The sequence below is a fragment of the Scaptodrosophila lebanonensis genome, unplaced genomic scaffold, assembly GCF_003285725.1.
Source record: "Scaptodrosophila lebanonensis strain 11010-0011.00,11010-0021.00 unplaced genomic scaffold, SlebRS2 tig00001415-arrow-pilon, whole genome shotgun sequence".
NCBI classification, from domain to species: domain Eukaryota; kingdom Metazoa; phylum Arthropoda; class Insecta; order Diptera; family Drosophilidae; genus Scaptodrosophila; species Scaptodrosophila lebanonensis.
Window position 1 is genome coordinate 2,400,195 of NW_022060742.1, and position 23,665 is coordinate 2,423,859.

At 38.1% G+C, this 23,665-nt stretch overlaps 1 protein-coding gene across 2 annotated transcripts in view; it reads right to left on the minus strand.

Annotated features, from left to right (window-relative positions):
• LOC115632185 (cyclin-dependent kinase 14) overlaps nucleotides 1-23,665 on the minus strand; it is a 165,464-nt gene that overhangs the window by 83,977 nt on the left and 57,822 nt on the right. For both annotated transcript variants that reach the window (XM_030529220.1, XM_030529221.1), the window contains exon 2: nucleotides 13,958-14,035. In XM_030529220.1, the coding sequence (XP_030385080.1) occupies nucleotides 13,958-14,035 (78 nt within the window). The remainder of the gene's footprint in view (nucleotides 1-13,957; nucleotides 14,036-23,665) is intronic.

Here is a 23,665-nt window from a genome sequence, read left to right on the forward strand (position 1 = left end):
GGACTGTAAAACTTTCTATGTTGCGTTATTTTGCAATTATGTAACGTGAAATTGTAATTGTAATTGTTCCTCATGGCCTGAAATATTTGATCAACATTTTCAATGGAGATATACATTTATAAGGATTTTTCCTTTGCAGCTTTAAGCTATTGTTGAAATCATATTTCACCGATAACATTCCCATTGCGAATTATCACTTATAATTTAAATCTAGAGAGCTGTGTGCTTACTGATACATGTATGGGTACAAAGGACATTATCCTGGCCACTCACGATATTGTAAAGCAAACATTTTAATTTAAATCATATTGTTGAACTCACCTGCAATGAAAAAGACATAAAGAATGAACAAATTAGTAATTAGCATTGGCATAGACTTTAGATTATTTAGAATATTGGAATATTTTTTAAACACTGGCTTAACACTTATCTTAAAAAATCTTACAAAAATTTGAAAATGGTCTATTCAGAATGTTTCAAGTCGATAATGAATTTAGCTAATTTTCTGGTGACTCCATTTAGACTTTTTGAGATTTAGAGACACAAAGACAGTCTCAGCAAGAATTTCTTTTACCACTAGATTATAGTATTAATAAATACCCCTGAAATATTTCCCAAGCATTGTTGTGCATGCATTCTCCTTCAGCATCCCATCGCTGCTCAGTTACAGTTAGCCGAACCAGCCAAGAAATGTGAAGAGTGTCAAGTGTAAAAGAAATCTTAAACAAGCAAAAGAAGGCGTAAGTAAAATGCATAAAGCCCATGTCAGCAACAACAGAGGCAAAGGCTAAAGTGTGTAGAGAACAGAAGTGTAGGAAGTCGAGGGCTGGTCAAAATAAAAGCATAAAAAACATTGCAACACGAGTTGGTTTGTGGGTGTGGATGTGGATGTTGTTTGCAACAACGTCAGAACGATGGAAATCATTTTACGCCATGACAGACAATAAACGAAGATGGGCGCGTTACACGAAAAGGGTAGTACGACGAGTTCTAGTATTGCGCGTCCTGGTGGCCCACGACGGATGCCTACAGTGGCGGCAGCCAGCCTCAGCTGAGAAACAACAAATGCCGGAAGCCAAGGCAACGACAAACGCATTACGGCTGGCTCAAGAGTTGCGGCACGTGTGAGGGTGCAACAAAGTCAACACCTTGAAACCGAAAGAAAGCGGGCAACAGACACACTGCGCAAATAATTATTAATAATGCCAAAGACTAGAAGTCCAAGCAATTGAAGAATTACAATTTTCTATTCTGAATTTCTATGCTTCCATTATTTTCCAGCTCTAATATATACAAATAATTGGAAGTGCCAAAATCTAGAAGTCCAAGATTATAAACTGGACTGACTGGATTATAAACCTCCCCCCACTGGGTCAGTGATTCTCTCGATTTCTCTCGTCACTCTGATCAAGAATATATGTACATATATACTTTATGGGATCAGAGATGCTTCCTTCTGTCTGTTACTTTTGGAAATACTTTGTTTAGTTATGCTAATCGATTATGCCTGGATTACAAGTATTCAGTGCACTAGCCATAGCAGCCCTCACATTCCGAAGACTATTAGATGATAGCAGTTAGTGCTCTGCCAAAAAAGGGGACACATTCATTCTCGCAGTGCATTCGGACAGGTGTCTTTAGTGCAAGACAGAGAGCAGGGCACGATGTCAAAAGATGCCTTTTACTGCATGCCAGCAGTCGCAGTGAAAGATGTCGGAGCAGCAGCAAAGAAATTATATAGCAGCTCCACTCAGATGCTGCCTAAAATAATGAAGCACTGGCTCCTGGAGGAGGAGAAGGAGGGGGGGGAGTGCGGAGTGAGTTCTGTTGCTGTTGCTGATGCTTCTGGCAACATTCAAGCACAAGTCATTAGTGTGACATTTGCATGACAGTGCATGTGTGTGTTGGGTGGTCTGTGCTGGCATTGTTGTTGTTGTTGCTGCTGCTGCTGCTGTTGCAGGAAATGCAGCAGAGTTTCTGCCCCAGGCCGGCCTCGTGCTACGGCAAAAGAAATTTAGACGAGGTGTCTATGTCAAATATTTAACACTTCGTTTATTCCGCCATGTACGTATAAATGTTCTTGGTGCTGTTGTTGTTGTTGTTGTTGTTGTTACTCTTGTTGTTGCATGCTTGTGGAAATTAAATGTTTACGCCTTTGTGGCTTCAAGTGTATGGCAGCCAACAGCATTTCTTATTTTTATTTATTTTGCGTATTTCATATTATTATTTTATTTATTTTTTTTATTTTTTGAGTGGGCGGCGATGCGAGCAATGCTATTTGGTCGGGTAATCCAGACTTATGCTCTGACATCCAGCACTTCACACTTAGTCGCTGCTCTCCAGACCACAAATAGCAATCCACGCAATCATGCAAAATGCAATCAACAGTCATTCAGGCACCAAATGTTGCAGCAACTTGCAGCCGAGAACACGTAGCATAATATTTTGTTGTTTGGCGCGACTCGTTGATTTTCATTGTTGGTTGAACACATCATCATGGCTTGGGCTGCCTTCTATTGACAAGCATAAGTCACTGAAATATCGCGAAATGCTATATGAAAAGCGATTTTCGAAGTCACGCGCAGACTTCCACACACACACACACACACACACAAATATACAAACAATTCGATGATAGCAAGCAAGCACCAGAAGATATAAACAAAATACAATTTTATATTTAAGTGAATACAACTGTGGAATACTCTATAAACCAATTTCTTATCATAAGTAAGTGTTGAGCTCTAACTGGAATCCCTCATGGGACCGGAGCTTAAACACCATTGTAGGCTTTCCGAATAACTTTTTATTTGAGTAGCCCCATGATAAATTAGAAAAATTAATTTACTCTTGTCTTTTGTCAGATGCCACCCACCACTTGTCTTTTTATCATCGATTTTAATTAAAGCAACAAAAAAAAAAAGAAATAAATAAAAATACAAAAATACATTAAGCCAGGAGTTGGCTAAATAATACTGAAAATAATAACAAAATGCATTCTGTTCTGATAAAATTATGACACCCTTTTTTATCTTATATATAAAAAAAGAAAAAAAGAAAATTCAGCTGTATGACGATTTATCAACGATTTATTTTCAGGATTGTTTCAGTGCACCAAGAGCAGCTGGAAACTCTTGGACTCTAGTCTTTGTAGAGTGTATTAGAAGTCGAACAACAAAACAAGCAAGAGTTTAAGACGAACAGCATTTCTATTAAAATGCGAAAAGCCGTTTGTGGTTGGCTGTTGGGCTCTGGCTCTTGGCTCTTGGCATACGCCATCGTATCTTGTTTATGCGCTCTGTTGTCTCCTCGATGTTGTTTTGTTGTCAATATTGTTGTTGTTGTTGCTGGCACTGCACTTTGCATGCAAAAAACATAATAATCAGCGAAGTCAGACAGCATTGAATATCGGTCTCTGCTGCGCCTGATTGCAAATGTCTCGGCGGCATAAAACCCCAAAAATAAACAAAAACAAGTAGCATATAATAAAAATAAAAAGACTAAGACATAAGATAAACAATAAATATAGTACAACAACAGCAACAACATCAAGCGCAGTAAAGAGTGCAGCAGCATCAGCAAACAGCAGAGTGCGGCAAACATCAGCAGTACAGAAAAAGAAATTGCAATTGAAAACTGCAATGGGTTTGCAATACGAGTAAGATGGCAAAAGGGGGCTGGGCTGGTTCTTGTGGGGCAAGAGCGTTCAGTGGCTGAGGCATTAAGACACGTACAACATCAGCAGCAACGTGTCATTGAACGAGGTGAAGAACAGCATTGGGTAGAGATGAGAAAAACCATAAATCCATCTATACTACCTCTAAATACTCTCTTAACGAAAAAGAAAACTACAATAAAATGTTAACCTAACAAGAAAATGAAAAAAGCTATAAATACTAATAGCCAGTAAAAAAGTTTGCGTGCAAATTTTCAAAGAACTTGAAAAATTAATTTAGCTTTTGAAAAAGTAACATAAACTTATCGTTTACAAGGCTTTGGATAACCTGTACATAAAGTTAGATGACTCTAGCTATTGTACTTTTCGAGATCGAAGCGTTCATATATACAGACGTTTCTGCTGAAAATATTCAGACTAGTACACACCCCCCTTTGGTGTTACATATGAGAGAATGATTCTATAGTATACATTTTAGTTCAGAGTATTTTAAAAGGGAAGCCCAAGGAAATGCGAGACTACTTGGCGGCTCTGCTTGTGTTTGGCGAATGCTGACTCTGACTACACAAATCTTTGGCAAAGTGCTTGGAGGCACAAGCTAATTGCACAAATTTGCAAGCGCTTAGTAAACGCAAGCAAACATTTGCCCAACAGGCATGCGCTATTTACTTGACCAGTGCTGCTAAAACTGTATGGTTGTAGTAGTTAGGTAGGTAGGTAGTTGTAGATATAGATAATTCCTACTTAATTCTAGACGCGTTCCGCTGCCGGTTTTGCACTTGTTTTTTGTTTTTTTTTGAAACGTTTTTGTAGTTTATTTGTTATTGTTACACAAAAAACAAACAAGAAATATTGCCGCAAGAGCCAAAGTTAAATAAAATGAAAAAAAAAAACAAGCACAAAACTTAAAACATTGAAAACAGAATTTTACGATTTACGACGATGGCGCGCGTTCGGCACTGAATTTCACTTAAAATACTTTTATTATACCCCAACCAACCAGCCAGCCAGCCAGCAAATATATGTATATAACAAGAGAGAATGCTGCAGTCGAGCAAGCCCGACAGTGAAATACCCTGTACCCATGTAAACTTCCGTCACTGAATTATATGCGCCCATAGCAGAAGCAAAAAGAGGAAGAAGAAGAGCGAACTTGTTGCTGCAGCTAATAACTTTTCTTAGAATTGACAGAATTGAATACAATTTTAAACAACAGTAGATAATTATATATAAATGTGTGCAAAGTTTGGTTTAGGTAGCATTTGAAATGTGGACGCTATTGAAGAAATTCTGTACTCGTCCTTTCTCGGACATAGGAGAATCTGGATACCAACTTTAGTTATTCTAGCTTTTATAGTTTCTGAGATCCTTGCGTTCATCCACACAGACGGACAGACAGACGGACAGACAGACGGACGGACAGACGGACGGATATGTCTAGATCGATTTCCCTCGTCATGCTGATTCAGAATATATATACTCTATGGGGTCGGAGATACATACTTTGCACAAACCTAATATACCCTTTTTACCCTACAGGTACAGGGTATAAAAACTTCAAGTGTGTTTCCATACACATATGTATGTATGTATGTATGTGTGTGGGGCAGCTCGCATTCAGAGCACGTTTCAGCAGCGTTGACGCTTTGCTTGGCAATTCCAAGGCGCGAGGCAGAAAAACTTTGTTTTATTTCCATTTTGTTGGTGTTGTTGCTCTCCTTTCGCATAACACATGTACCTGTAATGGGCCCGTTCGACAACGGCTAAGCAGCAAATACAGCAACAACAACAGCAACAACAACACTAACATGCCGTTTAAAAACAAATTATCGAGCATGTGCGACGTCTGTCACTGACAAGAAGAAAATAATAAAAGACTGAAGCTCACCAGAGACCGTAAAGTGGAAATGTTTATAGACTTGGTGTTCTTTGTGATAGAAAGAAGCTGCTCGCTGGCTGATATCGACGACGAAGAAGAACAAAGTATACGGCCAATCATGAATAAAAATGTTAGGCGAAACTGATGGAATTTGCACAGGTGGGTCGGCGAGCTTTCAACAATTCTCAAGATATGTTGCCAAATGGTATGTTTAATAATAATAGAAAACAATAGAATGGCAGAAAGAATAGAAGTAGAGCCGCGATGCCAAAATTGGTTTTTATCAGAGATGGTTATAGATATTAGACACAGGCATTCGTATCATGAAGTAGGCGTACTTCTGATACAGCAATGCAATGTTTTTTTTTTTTTTTCAAATCTAACGAACATACTTGATTTAAATTTTTCAATGAAATAATTGAAACGTATGTTGATAATGTTTTAATGCAAGACAAAGGCATAGGCAAAGGAGTGCCCCCTTTTCCTCATTAATAAATTAAATAAAAAAATTCACAATTATATGTTTAATTGGAAGGGGTTCTGTGTCTTAGAGTTTTCTCTGGTTCCCACTCTTTGCAAATGTTTGCATACAATTTATTTCCAATTCGTAAAATTTCAATGTCATCTAACCCCTCCGCTTCTCTACCTACTTCTCTTGTACTTGTTGGGCATTAAAAGGAAACTACACAAAACATGTGTAATAAAAACAAAACCAAGCAATGAATTTCCTTCAGCGCGCACAGCGTGAACTCTTTTTTCAGTTTATGATTTCTGCTAAACATTTGCTGCAATGCCAAGAGCATAAAAAAACCATAAGCGGCTTTTATATACAAGTATACATAAACATGAATATTCTTGTTGAGGATGTTTTCTTTTTGTGAGAGTGTGTGTGTGAGTGTGTGTTTTGAAGAACACATTAAATGTGCGCAAGCGAGCGAAAGGTCATGTGCGTGATTACTCATACGCCGCATAGTCCATAAATAAAGCACGAAAAATACAGGATAAGTGAAGAAGATCAGACATACGAGTATAGTAGAGAGACCTGCAGACAGTTAGTCAGTCAGACCGACAGACAGACAGACAAAGAGTCGAACATAATTCCCTACCGACAGAGCGTGCGCTGAAAGCCACCACTCAGCTCATATTCGTATCAATGGCACTCGCATGGCATGGCATATTAAACTGGCATGTGGGCATAGAAATCTCGGCGTCAAAGCGGATTTTCCTATATATACTTATACTACATAGTACTATATGCCTTTTCACAAATCAGAGCGTAAATACAATGAAGTCGACACACGCAGGCAAACCCACACCCATAAAGTCGAAGCGTTGCGATGTGCGATATGGGATGTGATAGCTATAGTCGAAAACACTTCAATGGACTCTCAATGGCTGCGGATGCGGGCGGTCGGTCGGTTGGTCGGCTGGTCGGTCGAACTGACAATGGAAGGATAGTCAGTCGCTCAAACAGCTGGACCATTCAAAAGGCAGCAGCAGCAGCCATTAGCTGCTTATCGCGCTTTTTGTCATTGAGTAGCTCAGCAAATAGCCAAAGAAAAAACCACATGAGTAGCAAGCAGTCCAGAGCGCGCCTGAACTGAAGTGGACTGAGCTCAAGTGCAAAGTTATCAAGTGAAGCTGAATGCTGCTCCGGACAGTCGTCGTCGACGTCGTCGTCGTCGTCGTCGTGACACATCAAGGGTTAAGGCCGATGATGATGCGAGTGTTTGGCCATGGCTTGTGACATAAAATGTTATCAAAAAGGATTATGACAAGCAACGTAGCGCCAGAAGTGTATCAGTGGCACAAAGGCACAAAAGCGGACAACAAGAGACGACCATGATGGCGACGTCTATTGCTACTTCAAGCAGACAGACAGACAGACAGACAGACAAAAAGATATAGATACGACTGAGCACCGTCCATTGCCTGCAGGCATCAGCTTTGAAATATTTACACGCTCAAGACTCGCTGCAAAAATATTTGTGAGCAACTCAAGAATTGTTTAAATTTAAGTGAGTCAGTCACAGATACGAATCAGTGCAAGTGTCAGATTGTTGACCACTTTTCTTCTTCTTGTTTTGTTTTTGTTTTGTTTGGGCAAATGTGAGTGGGTTTTTCGACAAAAGCGGATTTGCTGGGATTTGTTTTAAAGCTGAAATGTATAGCGATTGAGCTGAACATACAGTGTGGGGCACTGTCTTTACGTAATTTATTGGAAAATAGGATTTGATCTGTTTAAAACATTGTGAAATCTTGGTCTAAAAATTAATAGTCTCAATAGTTTAAAATAAAATCGAATGAGTGTTTCAACATAACTAAAGGAAAGCAGGCTATATTATAATAGCGGTGCTATATCGATTTTACCTCTATGTTAAATGGTTTTAATACAGAGAGAGAGAAAAAGATAGATGGGGCTATCAAATGTTGAATGTTTGTTTTCCTTATATGGAAACAGATAGGGGACTGGCCTGTGAGTTCGTCCCTGAGTATATGACTTGATTCGAACTACAGCGATACCATCATCACATAATGCATGATTTCAAAATTACTCCCAGTTTTAAAAACTCTATAAGAGTGGTCTCATATCTAAAAATGTCAAACATGCCTAGCGCCTTCTTCAGAAGCTGCAGAGATAAAGAAGAGCGGAAGAGAGGAAACCGTGGAGAACCTGCTGTGTTACTGTCTGGCTCCCAGCAGACTAAGGTTTACAGACTTCGGGCAATCGTTGCTAAACGATCTCACTCATAGAACAAATCTAGAGATTGGTAGCTTAAATAAGTTCATTAGCAGCTCTAGCTGGTCGAAGGAAGATTTCTGCTGAAGACCTATAAAACAAAAGGGGATTAAATGGCTAAGGAGCTTCTTGGTGCGGGAGCGTCTAGAACGGTTCATCCATTAGGTAGGAACGTAACCTAAAATCAAATGCTTCAAGCATTTATGTCTTTTGAACAAAACACTATTCGTCATAAATGTACAAGTATTTCCATTGCCAACTATTTCTCATAAATCTAGCGACGAGTAATGACAAAACTATAAAACATTCCCGTTTCTTTTCGTAGTTGTCTGCTTTTAGTGCTACTTTGAAGCTATTATCGGTGGGACAAGAAATGCTTTGTAAATATAATTTGCAGCTCCGACATTTCGTAGTTGATAACACGAGCGAGCGAGCTATGCATGCAGTGTAGGAGCAATGACTTATCTGAAGTAAGTCAAAGTATTTCACAGATCCATTAGCTCCCCACTCCCAACCCCATGTCAAGCATATATATATATATACGAGTGTGTTTAATATATTTGTTGACCACTTAGACTTTGTATTTAACAGCATTCAACAAATGGGCAAGAGGTTATCAGCACAAATGATTTGACAGCAACGAATGGCAGAAGCAGAAGCAGAAGACAAGACAAGAAGACGAAGGTGGGGAGATAGAGCAAGATGGGCAGATGGGAAGCGTGCGCCTCAAGAATGCTAGTATGTGAATGCTATCATAATACGCTGGCGACGCCATGCCAGTAAAATGAATCATTTGGCATTATCTCGACAACAAGTAGCAGCGAGGAAGCAGAGCAGAGTGGAGTGGAGTGGAGTGGAGTAGGGAAGGAGGAAACAAAACCAAAAGCTGGCACAAGTGTGCAAGTCGAGAGTCTCTCTCTCTCTCCTCACTGCAATTGCGGCTGCATCTTGACCAGACGCCTATCATCCTCATCATCATCATCAACAGCAGCAGCAGCAGCAAGTGGGGGACAACGGTCAGTGGACGATGGAGCAGCTCTGTTAAATGCAATTTACTTAATACCCGACGAGTTAGTCCGGCTGGCTTATTACTTCATAACGTTTATGGCCGGCAAATGAAGTAGTAGAGCACATCGTTGGGTTGCGTGTTAGGCGCTTAGAAAAAGAAAAACCGGTGGAAACAACTTCAACTAAAACTATGACTCTGACGATGATGATGACAGCACGACGAACAGCAATTAAGTGACAGAAAATATGAGATAAGTGAGCAGCAGAGGCTCCCTCCCCACTCGTCGGGCGACAGTCGCAGTTATTTACGTAATAGCTCCAACAATGATGACAAGAATAGCAGCAGCAAGCAAACAAACAAACAAACAAGCTGCAAGTTGCAAGCTGAAGTTGCAAGTTGAAATTGGAATTTCGCAACAACTTGTGACATTTTTTGGTGAAGCAACAGCGCCAGCAATAGCTGCTGGCTTCTGCTGTTCAATAATGCAATGAAAACAAGTACAAGTATATAGAACCGTCGAAGAAAGCAGTAGGAGAACTTTCAAAAAAAAACTCTTATAAAAGTGGCCAAAAGTTGTTGCATCTGAAGCAGAAGCAGAAGCAGAATCAGAAGCTGTTGCCAAATGTGTGTGCAATTGCAAAATTTATGAGCTGCATTCAGTGGAAAAATCGTGTGGAAAATAAGATAGAAATTGCCAAGCGCATTTGAGAGAGTCATATAAAATACTCGTACGAGCACTTGCGGGCACCAATGTTGGCACAGAAGATAGATGGATTGAAATATATGCGCCAACTTTATGGCCATGAACGAGCGTACAGTCAACAAAGCTTACATGGAATACAATATTTATGCAAACAAAGGGCTTGATTCGATATTTGCGAATGACACTAAATTAGGTGTTTTAATTAAACACAACTCAAAGAATTACAATCTGTTCTAAATAGACCTGCTTGGGAATATTTAGAGCAACCCCTAGAAGCAATTTAATAGAACAATCCAATATCCAACATAAGTATAAAAAAACAGACGATGATCTTTAGTCTACAAGTTATATAAAAACTGGATATTATCAACAAAGCTTATTCTACGATCTCCTATTATTTCGTTTTAGTTCAGAACCATTGCATCGAGAGACTGCTCCTTAAAAGGGTTTTGAAGTAAAATCAATTCCTAATAGTTTAATAAGAATCTGCTTAGGAAGCAAACAAACTTGCGAATAAAAGCAAGACAATAGCAAGGGTTTATTCAAGGATCTCCAAAGTATTTAGAGCAGCAAAATTTCATAGTAGAACCCAATATCCCACCTTTTTATAACAAACCGATTATACTTTTTAGCCTACAAGTTGGATAAAAACGTAATATTAACGACAAATTTCCGAATTTGCTCACTCATTCACAATTTCTTTTTATTTCGGAAGCATGGCGTCGAGTGAAGGCTTTTATATCTCTATTTAAATCCCTTCACACGCTGTCCCAATCGCAAACATAGGCTTCGCGTTTTTAGCCTCCTACGTATATGTTTCATTCACGATTGATTGCCAAGAGTTAAGGGCGGCCAAATATGGTTATAACGTATAACTGCAACTACTGCCAAACTGTTCATTAGCCATGCTCCAACACACACACGCACACAAACACAGACCAACACAGACACACACCCTGCTGCTGTTCAATGTTTATTATTGTTTCTGCTGACTAACCACGCCCTTATATGGGGGCACCCCAAGCGCACAGCTGTTGTCGCGGCTCTGCTTATATCTTTCGTTTTAAATACCAAACTATTGCACATAATTTTCAGAAAAGTTGTTTTTACCCAACTTGTTTAGCGACTGGCCGGCCTGGCCAGACTCTTTCATACCTACCACCTATCTGTATGGCTGGCAACAACAATAACAGACAACAACAACAACAAAAAATTGTAAATAAAATAACATTTAAAATATCTGTATACGAGAAAATAACAACAAAATACACGCTCGCAAATAACAAGCGTGTGTGGGCGTTGAAAGACAATTAGTCGCATGCCGCATAAAACGAGTTTGGTGAGTCAACTTTTCGTATGGCCTATGCCTCCAAAAACAACAATAACAACAACAACAACAAAAAAAGAGCAAGCATATAACGACGACTCCAGCTCGAATTTCAACGAAACGAAACAAAATTCTGCACTGCATAAATATGAATATGAAATTTGAAGAGGAAGCGGCAATCATCAGCGTATTTTACGCGCATATCCTGAACTCAGAACTGTATAGTAAAAAAATTTATAGAAAATTGTATTGAAAACTGGACGAAGAGCGACCATACAAAAGCATTTTGTGTTTGCCAAAAGGGGTGCTGTGGAATGTGGGGCTGTGTGTGTGAATCGCTCGTATTAGTGGCATTTCAATTTTTCTGTTTGTTGTCAGTCAGTCAGCCGTTTCATCAAATTGTTGCCAAAGGGGAGGCAGGTGGTGGCGCAGGGAGCGTTTGTCTGTTGCAATCGAAATGCTGCACCCACAGCACTGCAGCAGCAGAAACAACAACAGCGTGTCCATGTTTGACCATTAAAAGCTTTGCTAAATGACTCAGCATTGACAGTTGCCGCAGACGTCGTGTGTTCTCTTTTCTTTTTTTTTTTTTGCTGTGACTCTAAAACTGTTTGTGACGACTGCAGTGTCTGTGTCTGTCTGCGATTTGCGGCACTTTTTAAATAAAACTCATGGCATTTGCGGATTGTATTTACTGAGCATTTGTTTTAATGCAGCTTTTGAAGCTCTCTTTGCATTGTTTTTGTTGGTTTTTCCACTTGGTGCATCGCAGCCAATTGTTTAAATGAACTCCCATCTAGCAATAGAACAGCCACACTCAGAGCAGCTTACCTTCACTTAACTCTTTTTAGCTTTATACGTTAGATAAAGTATTTGTTATATATATATATATATTTTTTTTAATGAATGTCAGCACGATCCTTGAATACCCTATTAAACGCTTTAAACTAACATAAACTTTGGTGCACCATTCACTTCTCTGCTAGCTTTATAGTATATGTAGTTCGATTTATTGATATTTAGAATATAACTGAAAATATGAAATTTTTAAGTGAAATCCGAATCGATCGCTAAATAAGTTATGTAATAAACTTGGTCTGCAGGTAGCAAAGACAAGTCTAGATCCAACATTTTGTGTCCCTAGCTTTTATGGTTAATAAGTTCTCAGGGTTCATACAGACGGACAAAGAGACAGCAAACTAATAGAAGAACAACAGAATAACAATAATTAACAGTGAAATATCTTAATATCTACATACGGCTATTTTAAGTTAACACAATTTCTTTATACTCTCTTTCTACTCTCTAAAAACTATCACAGATCATAAATATTTGCGACAATCTTCTATGTAAGCATGAGAGCGGTAAATATAATTTATGTAGACTTTAAAACTGCAGTTCCTTATTGTTTTCCTTGATTTCTCAAGCATTAAAAAAATTTTTTTTCTTCGATCTCAGAAAATAAATGCGAAACTGGAAAACGACTGGAAATAAGGCTGCCCCAAATTTCTGTTTCCCAAATCGAGAATTGATAAATGATCCCTTATCCGAATAACCCGAATCGGTTCTAAAAGTGGCCAGCGAAGAAAAGGAGGATAACTAAATGAAGAGTAAAACTATTGAAAGGGTTCGGAATTGAAGCGCTAGAGGCACCAACCCATAGATTTCCTTACCAATAGCCCCATCATTGCATAAGCTCTGCGCTCCATATGGTTATAGATAGAGATGCATCTGTGTCCGCCATAAATATGCCGCTTTTAATGTTGATTTATTGCTTGGTTGACAATTCGTTTCTTCGTAAAATTAATAACAAATATTTGTAGGTGGTAACGAGTCTATGTTTGTGGCCGTAGATACCCACGAACGGAATGAGTGGGCCGGTCAGTAAGCCAATTGTTTGGACTATTGTTTGCCAGTGGCGGCTTTTGTTTGGTTTGTCAGCAAGTCGGCCGCTCCTATGGCTGTGGTTTTATGCAGCTACACAAATAAAAGTCGGCCAATAAATATTTGCAGTCGTATTTTATTGAATGCAATTGAACTAGACGCATTCGCTTTTCAACAAATAAAATAGAAACTATTGGTGTTATATTTCGCCTACGGCTTTGAATCAAAGCAACAAGTTAAAATTTTCCATTTAAAATGGACAACAAAATTTCTATCATTGATTAAATTCCCTCTCTAGATTCTACAAATATTTTAGAAGAGTTATGTAGGACCTTTGAAATATATTTATCTGCTCTTGCATTATTTAAAACTAGTACAGTATTTGTCCTGTATATTGTCAGCATAGATATTAAAAACGCATTTACTGACAAAGAAAAGATTTCTATCATTAATTGAAGTCCCTCTCCAGATTCTGCAACTATGTTAGAAGCATTACGTAGGAGCTTTTAAAATATATTAATCCTGCTCTATCCAAAACTATATACGAGTACATATCTATCCTGTATATTGTCCGCATGCATATGGAAATGTACAGGGAATTGCTGAATAATATTGGACATATCATTAATTAAATGCCCTCTACATTTATTTCCTAGAATCAATTATAATCCAAGATTTTTGATTTACTGATAGTCTTTAAATAGATGTTAATATTTCCATATTATAGTTCAGCACTCACTTAGTCTGCCAAAGCTGTGTGATAGCCTCTTCTTGATCTTTTGCAAAGCGCCGCCCTTCTTCTCCCGCATTGTGACGCCTGTAAAAAGAGAAAGACAAGAAAATAAATATTACTGATATACATACGATATATTTACATATAAACCCATAGACACAATAATTTAGGCAAATTAGTTAATTAGTTGCATGTGTCGAGAGATTAATGAAGTGTTGGACTCTTTCCAAAAATATCCAGTATACATATAGTAATGTACGAGCGTGTATATCTTTAGGTTACTACATATATACATAAACACTAATCATTTTCTATGCCACAAACAAAAGGCAGCACAGATGCGCTTTTAATGGCCAGAACAGTTTTTTGTTTTTATGAGACAATATTTATTGTAATGCATGACAACACCCCACGATCCCACGCATAATGCCAACAACCACAGCAACAACAACAACAACAACCACAACACAAATAACATGAACAATTATAAAACAAAACACAAAATGAAATCAAACTAAAACTTTTTGCTGCAGTCCCCCAGACTACAACAATAACAACAACAACAACAATATACTGCATTGTCGGCGTCTCTCTCCAGACGAGCAACAAAAATTGACGTTATAAATTAACATAAATCAGTGGAGCGTGGTGTGCCATAATAAATAGGGTGACCCTACCACTGCGACTGCGATTGTGGCGGGACAAGGCAAGTGAAGTTCCCAACACACACACATACTCGCATGCATTTAAAAATAAAACCAATTTCATTCTAAAATACAACAACAATGCAACAGGGTCGGGGCTTTGTTGTTGTAGTTGTTGTTGCATTGGGGGGAAAATGACTTGAGGGCATATGTTTTCGATTGGGGGCGTTCGTTAGCTTGTTTGTTTGTTAGATTTCGTCCATTATTTGCATGCGGCTTTAACATAATTAAGTTGGTGCTATTGTGATTGTTATTGTTATTGTTTCTGTTGTTGTTGCCTGTTCAGTACACACAAAATAATAGCATTTACGGAGTTATTATGAAGTCCATTGAGGCCTGACACAACTATTGACTGAGTGTGAAATTACATGATATGTGAGGTTGAATCACAAATGATTGTGCACTCTGATTGTATAATGGAAAATACTATATATTTTAAGTTATAGCTGAGGGCTGTACCTGGTTGTATGATTATTTAAATTGACGATTGCATTTAAACTTAAATAAGTGGTAACGAACACGACGAATTGAATTGCCGCAAATGCAATTTTATGGAAAGTTTGTCCGCAACTGTTACTTTATTTCTTTTAAAAAATTAACTAAGCCACAACTTGTACATATTTGTCGTAATTATATTATTCTCTAAGCTTTTTATTGTCATCAAGTACCGTATTATGCTTAAATAAACTACCAATTGAACACAAATAATTGTTAAAATACAATAAAAATTTAAATTAATTAAAATGCTGAATGAATGATGACTGCACAATTAGCTTTGACAAAATTTGACCCACAAGTGGGTTAAAATGGCAGTCAAAACTTTTGAAAATAGTGATAGACATATTTTTAAAGTTGTCCTGTTAATGTTGTATATAAATACATAGCTTTCCAGTTCATTGTCAACCAAATGGGGGTTATGAAATATTACTTTTAAGTGTGATAACTACATATGTGGGATCTACACATCTCGTTCCATTCTACTTTCTTTTAAGCGATAAGAAATATTTCCCTAAATAACCAAGTAATTACTAAGAATTGTGTCATAAGAATATATTCACTGTCCGATTTTGATTTCAGTTCAGACAACAAATAAGCAATCATTAAATATTTCAAGAGCACCATCAGAACTGAAACCGCAATTAGTCTTAATTCGGAGCACATACTCGTTCAGAGCACAGAAGTGCTTCAACAAATGATATTCAAATGACTATAACATTCGCTCACTTCCTACTGTTTTGTGCGTGCGATGTGCATAAAATAAAATAAAAAACCATTAAGGAAATTGGCACTTGAAAAGCAATTTATCAAACTTATCAAGTTTACAAAAGTGTCAATGCGGTTTGTTGCTCATCATAATGATGCCCACATCGGTTTTGTGGGCGCGCATTATCAGACAATTAAACAAAATGAATTATTTGTGTAATAGTATGTGTGGCGGCACTAAATCATTTAATAAGTGTCTCTCTTCTTTTTTTTTTTTAAGTCTACAATGCGCGATTAAGCGACTGTTGTTGTTGATGTTGTTGTCAAAAGCAATTTGGCTTAACAACCAGTCTAGAGGCAGCCCGACCAGTTTAACCTTCTGCTTCCCAACCCGTTGCTGTCGCTATTCAAGCAATTTATTATGGTTGTGTACATAAGTGTGTATCTGTGTGTATGTGTATGTGTGTGTGTATGTTTATGTATGCATATCCCAACACTCCAACTCAATTACAGCCATAACTGTAAGCTGTTGTTGACTTCAAAACAGCAATTCAAAATCATAGCCGACCAAGCGACGAGAACAAAGAACAACTACAGCAGCAGCAGCAACAACAACAACAACAACTGCTCTTACAGCGACAAAAAGAACTCTACTGGGGGGGTTATTATGAGATTGCAGTATATACATAAGTAAGTGACTCAAAAGTGATTATGATGCTGAAGCGAGTTGACAACAACACCAACAAATGCAGCAACAAGAGCAGCTAACGCCTGATTGCATATAAATTGCAAGCACTGTGCAACACACTCGACCACACTTAACCACACATGCCACAAAAATGCACAAACAATTTACATAAATGTAAATGACATTCAATGCATTTTGTAAAAGGCGCCAGCATAATGCCACTTTTTGGTCCACTCCACCAAAACATATTTCAAAAATAATATATATGTATATATACATGCATGTATACTCCAGCATGGAGTATTCTACAATTGTGCGGGGCTGGCTTTTAAATACCCTATATCAGCTATTATACATGAGCTTTGAGTATTAAGAGTTACGCGAAAAAAAAATATAATATCTATACAGCGACATTATTAAAGAAAGGGCTCGCTTGTGAAACTGATCATGGGTCGTTGAGCACTTCTCAACATCTGTTCACTGCTCTCTTTCTGCTCGTGGGTAAGGGCTGCTCACTTGTTCACTTTGCTCAGAGCTCACATCTGCTCATGGCTCTGTCTACGGCAATGGTTGGAGTTCGTCGCTCCTGGGACTTTTTCTATATTTTGCAAAAATTTAGAACTAATTTAATATTTATTTTAATCATTTGCGTTCTGCATACTCATGGTCGTTAAACAACAGAAGACTTCGTAAGTACCTATTCACAAAGTTTAATTCAGATCAAGCTAAAATTTGACAGATAACCAATGAACATTTTCTAGGCATATCCTAGAATTAATAAAATCTCATCTTGTTGTATAGATCAACAAAATATACTCTGTAAGGCCTCTTTCTGAATGCTCTAAGCAAGTAGTATGCCCTTTTGGTCTTTCAGCATAATAGGGTATTATCGTGCATATGGTTGAGAATGGTTCCCATAAATGTGTTTAACAAAATTGTTTTAAAGCACAGCAAATAAAAGATATACACATACTCGTACATACTCCGATCTATGCATGTATATGTGAGCCTTTCATTACCTAAATTGGCTGCAGGGACAGACTTGAGTAAAACCAAAGTCATCGTCGTCGGCGATGTTGTTTTTAAAAACCCATTAAAGCTAAAAGTTTTGCAAATGAAATGCAAACAAGCCGACAACAACAACGAGCTGCAAGCAGCAAGCAGCAAGAACACGCAGCGAGTGGCAAGTTGCAAGCAACAAGCAATGAGATGCAACTGAAACTTTCAGCAACTTGGCAATTGTAGATGCGTGTGTCTGAGTGTCTGAGTGTGTGTGTGTGTGTGTGTTTAAGAGTTGTCGTCAGGCAATGCACGAAACTTATTTAATTAAGGCAAAAAAGGCAGTGTTGGCTCGCGCAACTTTATTTGCTGCAACTTCTGGTGGCAAGTGCAGCAAGTACAGCAGCCATCGAATTGAAACCATCAACGAGCATTGCATTAATGAGATGCGCACGCACACATCAAAATACAAATAAATAAAAAATGAAGAAATACTGAAAACTTTTAATCAAAATCAATGTCACAAACAGACAAATTGCAGTCGACGATGAGTGTGCCACAAAGACAGACGGACAGACAGACATACAGACAAACAGACAGACAGTCAAACAGATAGATAGATAGATAGACAGGCAGGTGAGTGCGCGCTACTTTTAAGTGGCTGCCTGGTAAACAGTAGGACGGTAGAAAAGTGGGTAGATAGATAGGCAGACTGCAGACGACAGACGGCAGACTGTGCAAAGGAAACAGGCGAGTTCAATAAACTTGACTGATAGCTGATCAAAAGGGGTGGGAGGACTGGGTGGGTGGCAGGCGTCGGTCAGCCAGCCGTGCAATGTGCACAAACAGAAAACGCGGCGCAACAGCTGCGAGGCACAGTGGCTCATATGCACGGTACTTCAGAGAGATCTGAGCAACTTGTCGATGCCGTAGTGGCATATAAACGAGGGTTTATATCATTATATCATTCTGGAAATGTCATTAATAGGAATATCTATTGTAATATGATGAATTGATAGTGAAAATTAGAAATCGGTCTTCGCATCATATTTTTTTAGTTAGAATTGCAAGTGTTGAAATGGATTGCATAATGTCATCTTTAAAGCCCTTTCACTAATTAATTTGTAAAGAGAGAGAGAGAGAGAGAGAGAGAGAGAGAGAGAGGGGAGCCATTTAATTTGATATTGGAAAGTAGAAATGGATCATCTCATAGGGAGCCATCACATAAAGAGAGATAGAGAGACATTTGATTTTATAGTGAAAACTATAAAGTCGTCAACTCATAGGTTCAGAGAGATCTGAGGAACTTGTCCATGCCGTAGTGGCATATAATCGAGGACATTTTAAAAACGTAGTTAATAGGAATATCTATTGTAATAATGATATATATGATGAATTGATAGTGAAAATTATAAATAATCCTATTTTAATTAGAAGTTGCAATTGTTGGAATGGATTGCATGTTATAGGGTTAAATAATATCATCTTTAAAGCCCTTTCACTAAATCGGATAGGTAATTTGTAAAGAGAGAGAGAGAGAGAGAGAGACGGAGTCATTTAATTTGATATTGGAAAGTAGAAATGGATCATCTCATGGGGAGCCATCATAGGCTTAGATAATATCATCTTGAAGGCCCTTTCACTAAATCGGATAGTTAATTTGTAAAGAGAGAGAGAGAGAGAGAGAGAGAGAGAGAGAGATAGAGAGAGAGAGACGGAGTCATTTAATTTGATATTGGAAAGTAGAAATTGATCATCTCATGGGGAGCCAACATATAAAGAGAGAGAGAGAGAGATTTGATAGTAAAAAGTTTAAATACGTCTACTCATAGGTAGCCAACATCTATTTAGTGTCCCTTACATTAATTTCAGCAAATTGTTTTACAATAATTTAAATAGGTGTTATACTTGTATAAGAGCAATAAAACGTAGCCATTTCCATTCTAAAATTCCAAACTAATAGATCTGGAACATTCAGAGATATATATTTATAATTAAGCTCACAATTTTGATTGTTTCGACCCACTGTGCAATGTCGTAGCTAACGTCAACAGCACAAACTTTGCTCCGTCTTTTTGACACCTAATTAGCGATTCCAGCATTGCGATTGCTGCTGCGGCACATCACGAAATTGTAGATAATTGTTCAGCAGATTTTTCGCGTACGGTTGACTGATTGGCGAAAGATGTGAGCAAATTTTACGGCTAATTACACTAAAACAAACCACTAAATAAATAGAGGGGGAAGCAACACAGACAGACAGACAGACAAACTGAAAGACAGACATGCGGCATAGTTGACAAAGCAGCGACAAAATGATATGAGCACTTTCAAAAATCTCTTGTTAATGATGTAATTATAGCGTACAGGCAACGAACAGCGTGCGAAATATATAGTATACGCTTGACGCCATATTGTGTGTGCCACACGACGTATACGTGACATTTCATTTCGCTACACTTGCAACTGTCAGCTCATCATGCGACGACGCCAACATTGCGCCGCCTCGGTTGTCATTTTTGGGCGCCCAGCCAAAATGAAAATAAAGTATATACGTGTATATGAAAATTTTGCAAGCATGAAAATAGATTTTTGCGCCGATGAGCGGCTACAAATATTTTGACACTTAGCGACAGCAGCGTCGACGACTAATTGAGAGGGTCTGGAAATACTCGCCTGTTCGCTCGCCCGCTCGCTCGATCAATGACAAAACGCTGCCACAAAAATAGCCAAAGAGTTTAACTCCCGCAGGGCCAGAAGTGAAATGTGAAATGCATTTGAATTCTATCCAGGAAAGTTTTAGAAGCACTAGCGATATACAAAATAAAACATTGATTACCTTAACTCCGTAGCGTTAGTTGAAAAATGCTACAAGGCTAAGAAAACCATAAAATAAATCAAACAAAATGGCAAAAATGCGTATTGAATGCCTCCAATATATTAGGAGAATGTCATTTATTTATGCAACCAGCTACTTAGTAAGGCTCTATTCGGTGACCTGATGAAGAAAACTGACTAATAGGTTAATTGAAGACATAGCATTGTGGCAGCTTTGACACCATCCTGGCGCAAAGGATAACTGTCAATAGTTAAATCCAGAGTTGAGCACAATTTTAGAACATTTGAGTGCATTTGATCTGAAGATCGTTTATTGATTTATTCCTAAAAGCTCATTAGTGAAAAATATTTATTTTAGCTTTGTAAAAGAAGGCCTATTATCAATCTTCTCATTTGGGCCGCACTGGCCCCCTGGGCCATCCAAGAGTTAAAGGTGCATGTCAACATTGCCTTAACTGTTGCTACAAATGTAGTTGCTGTTGTTGTTGTTGTTGTCGTTGCAGTTGCCGTTGCCGGCATTGCTGCTGATGATTAAATGGCTTATAAGTGACGCACACACTTTTGCGCCGATGGCCAGCCAGCCGGCCGGCCGGCCGGCTTTTTGTTTTAAATTTTTATTTTGGGCCACTGTAGTCATGACAACGTTGAAATTCCACAGAAAATGAACAACTTTTGGGGAAACGCTGTCAGACACACCGAAAATAGCCAAATGGACACGTCGCTCGGGTGACAAAAGCACCGCATGAGGCACCATGACACGTGAGCTATTTCGATGCCGTTGGCGTTTAATCGATTGGCTCAATGATATGAATGGATTGTTTTCTTTTCATACCCTGCAGTCGAAGGATAAAAAGGGTATAATGGGTAATGGGGACAAGGAAGCAACTGCGATTTGTTTACTTGGCTGATTTAGACTTCCCAGTTAACCCTTTAACTTTTCGAATTTTTTCAAATGTTTGCGATCAAGCATTACTTAAACATATCTAAATAAATATCATAGCTAAGGGAATGAAAATATTTGAGAAAATTGTACAGGAATTTTCGCTTTTCGAGAAAGCCTTCGCATTAAGATTCTTGAGAATATGGAACTCATTAAAGTTGTAGGCAAGCTATAGCTCAGGAGAGCAGGACGACTAATTTTTAGGAGTCATATACTCTTACTGAATACTCTCTGTTGGGTACAGCACTGCTTGGAGTGCATCCATAGTTGAAATAGTTGAAAATATACATCTAGGGAAGAACTTCCAAACCATTTTTAAGCGCTATGTAGGGAAAAATAATGCGTGTATTTTTAAAACCTATCGCCTGGGTTATGAAGGGTCCGCGTATTTCGGAGCCGTAACGGCAATGCGGCGCCAGGGAACTTTAAATGTAGATCTTGCCGTAAAATCGCAGAAACTGGGTAAGTGACAAGCGACTCGTTGCCAAAACCAGAGCTTGCTGGTTTAAATTGGACTTGGCTCGGGCAGAAAACAATGTTATACACAACTCTTTATATTACTTTTTTATATAAAGTTTTTTATGGGTTGCAAATATTACTTCTAGTTCATTCCAGTCTGCTGCCGCAGATCATTCTCCCTCAAAAAATCATTGCATAATTATAGCAATTGATATAAAAAATACTATTTTTTGGTCAATTTGTCAATTGTCGATTGCACTCACTTAATAGGCAATACAAATACTTAATTATGCTAAATTCATTTTCAAACGGTAAGCCGGGCTGGACAGTAGAAATGTAAATAAATATACTTGTACAAACAGTTTTGCCAACAGATTAGAGCAAGTTTTTTGTGTGTTTGTTGTGATTGCAGTGTTAATTAAAATTCATTATAAATAAATAAAAGCACAATGTGATTAAACATGATAACAAATGGAACTTATGCATGGGATTAATGTAAGCCCCTTTTAACATTAAAATGAAAATAAATGCACTTAAAAATGGTTGAAAGCTCTCAAATGCACGACAACAGCAACAGAAGACTAATTTTTAAACAAAGCCAATTGAAATATGTATAAATAACATTGTAAAGATAGAGTATTGTCTAACAAAAATGGCTGCAGTTAGTTATATTATAATGACTTTTTCAGAAAATTGTATGTACAAAATGGGTTTAGGACTCTTCTTATACTTTAACAGCTGACTAAGATAGGAGTGTTAAGACGATATGAGCAGAAGTACACGAAGTACTCCCTATTTAATGCCACTTGGACAGAATGTGTTACTGAATGGCAAGGATTACGGAATTCTGCAGAAGCTGAGTTTGCTTCAGGTAGGCATATCAAGAAGTCCCCAAGATCAATGCTAGAGCTACCCAAACACAGCTTTCAAGAGTCTTGGATGATAACTAATTCCGATTCTATTGAAAAACTCCAATTATCAAGTAACGAATGAATTACAATTTGTATGTTCAACTTTCAAGTAAGGTGCCTTGTTTTCTAAATAAAATATCGAGGTGTTGACGTGTCTTGCTCGCAGTCCAGATCTAAGTCCAATCGCGAAACTTTTACTCTTTACTCCAATATACAGCTTAATACCTTGAACAACCTCTAAGATTCCCTTGCCCTAGAAGAGACTAAAATGGACCGAAAAGTGCTTCGAAATCGTCGAACTTCAACGACGAACTCGCAAACTCAACTAGATTTGCATTATAGAATATCTGATGAGAATGAAAAGACTCTAGGAGTTTCAAATCTGAAGGCTATCCAGCGGGAAAATGACTTGTCTTATTTGCATATAATTGCAAAAAACTAATTTAGAATGAAATGATTTTCCATTAAAAGTTTAATCTATTAAAGAGGAAGTTTTCCAACAGTGTCTTTACTGCCTGAGCTCTGGTCTCAGCCGACACTTTTCGCTATTTCCAGTGCCGTATAGAAACCTCAATTGAGACATAAAAGCATGTATTTTGAAACCACAACCAACAAATGTCTTAGGCGTGATGTAATCAATATTTTTTTCTACATATCATCATGTCTCTGGCAAATCATAAAATTAAAAAGTCATAAAAGTAAAATTAGTAAATTGCCGCGTCATAAAATCGAAGGAAAACTCACATTTCCACCCAAACTATGAAGCTACGGGGTTCCTTCTTTGGCTGCCTTGCCTGCTATACAAATATTTCCCTTTATATGATTTTTATGCTAAGCACGCTCATCAGTGTATCGTACAAGTTTTATTACCATATAGAACTATTTTTTATCGCGCCTAAATCTCAACGTATCATCGTCATCAGTAAATGGGCGCGTGAGGTGAGCAAAAACAATGGGCGCTAGTTTTTCCAG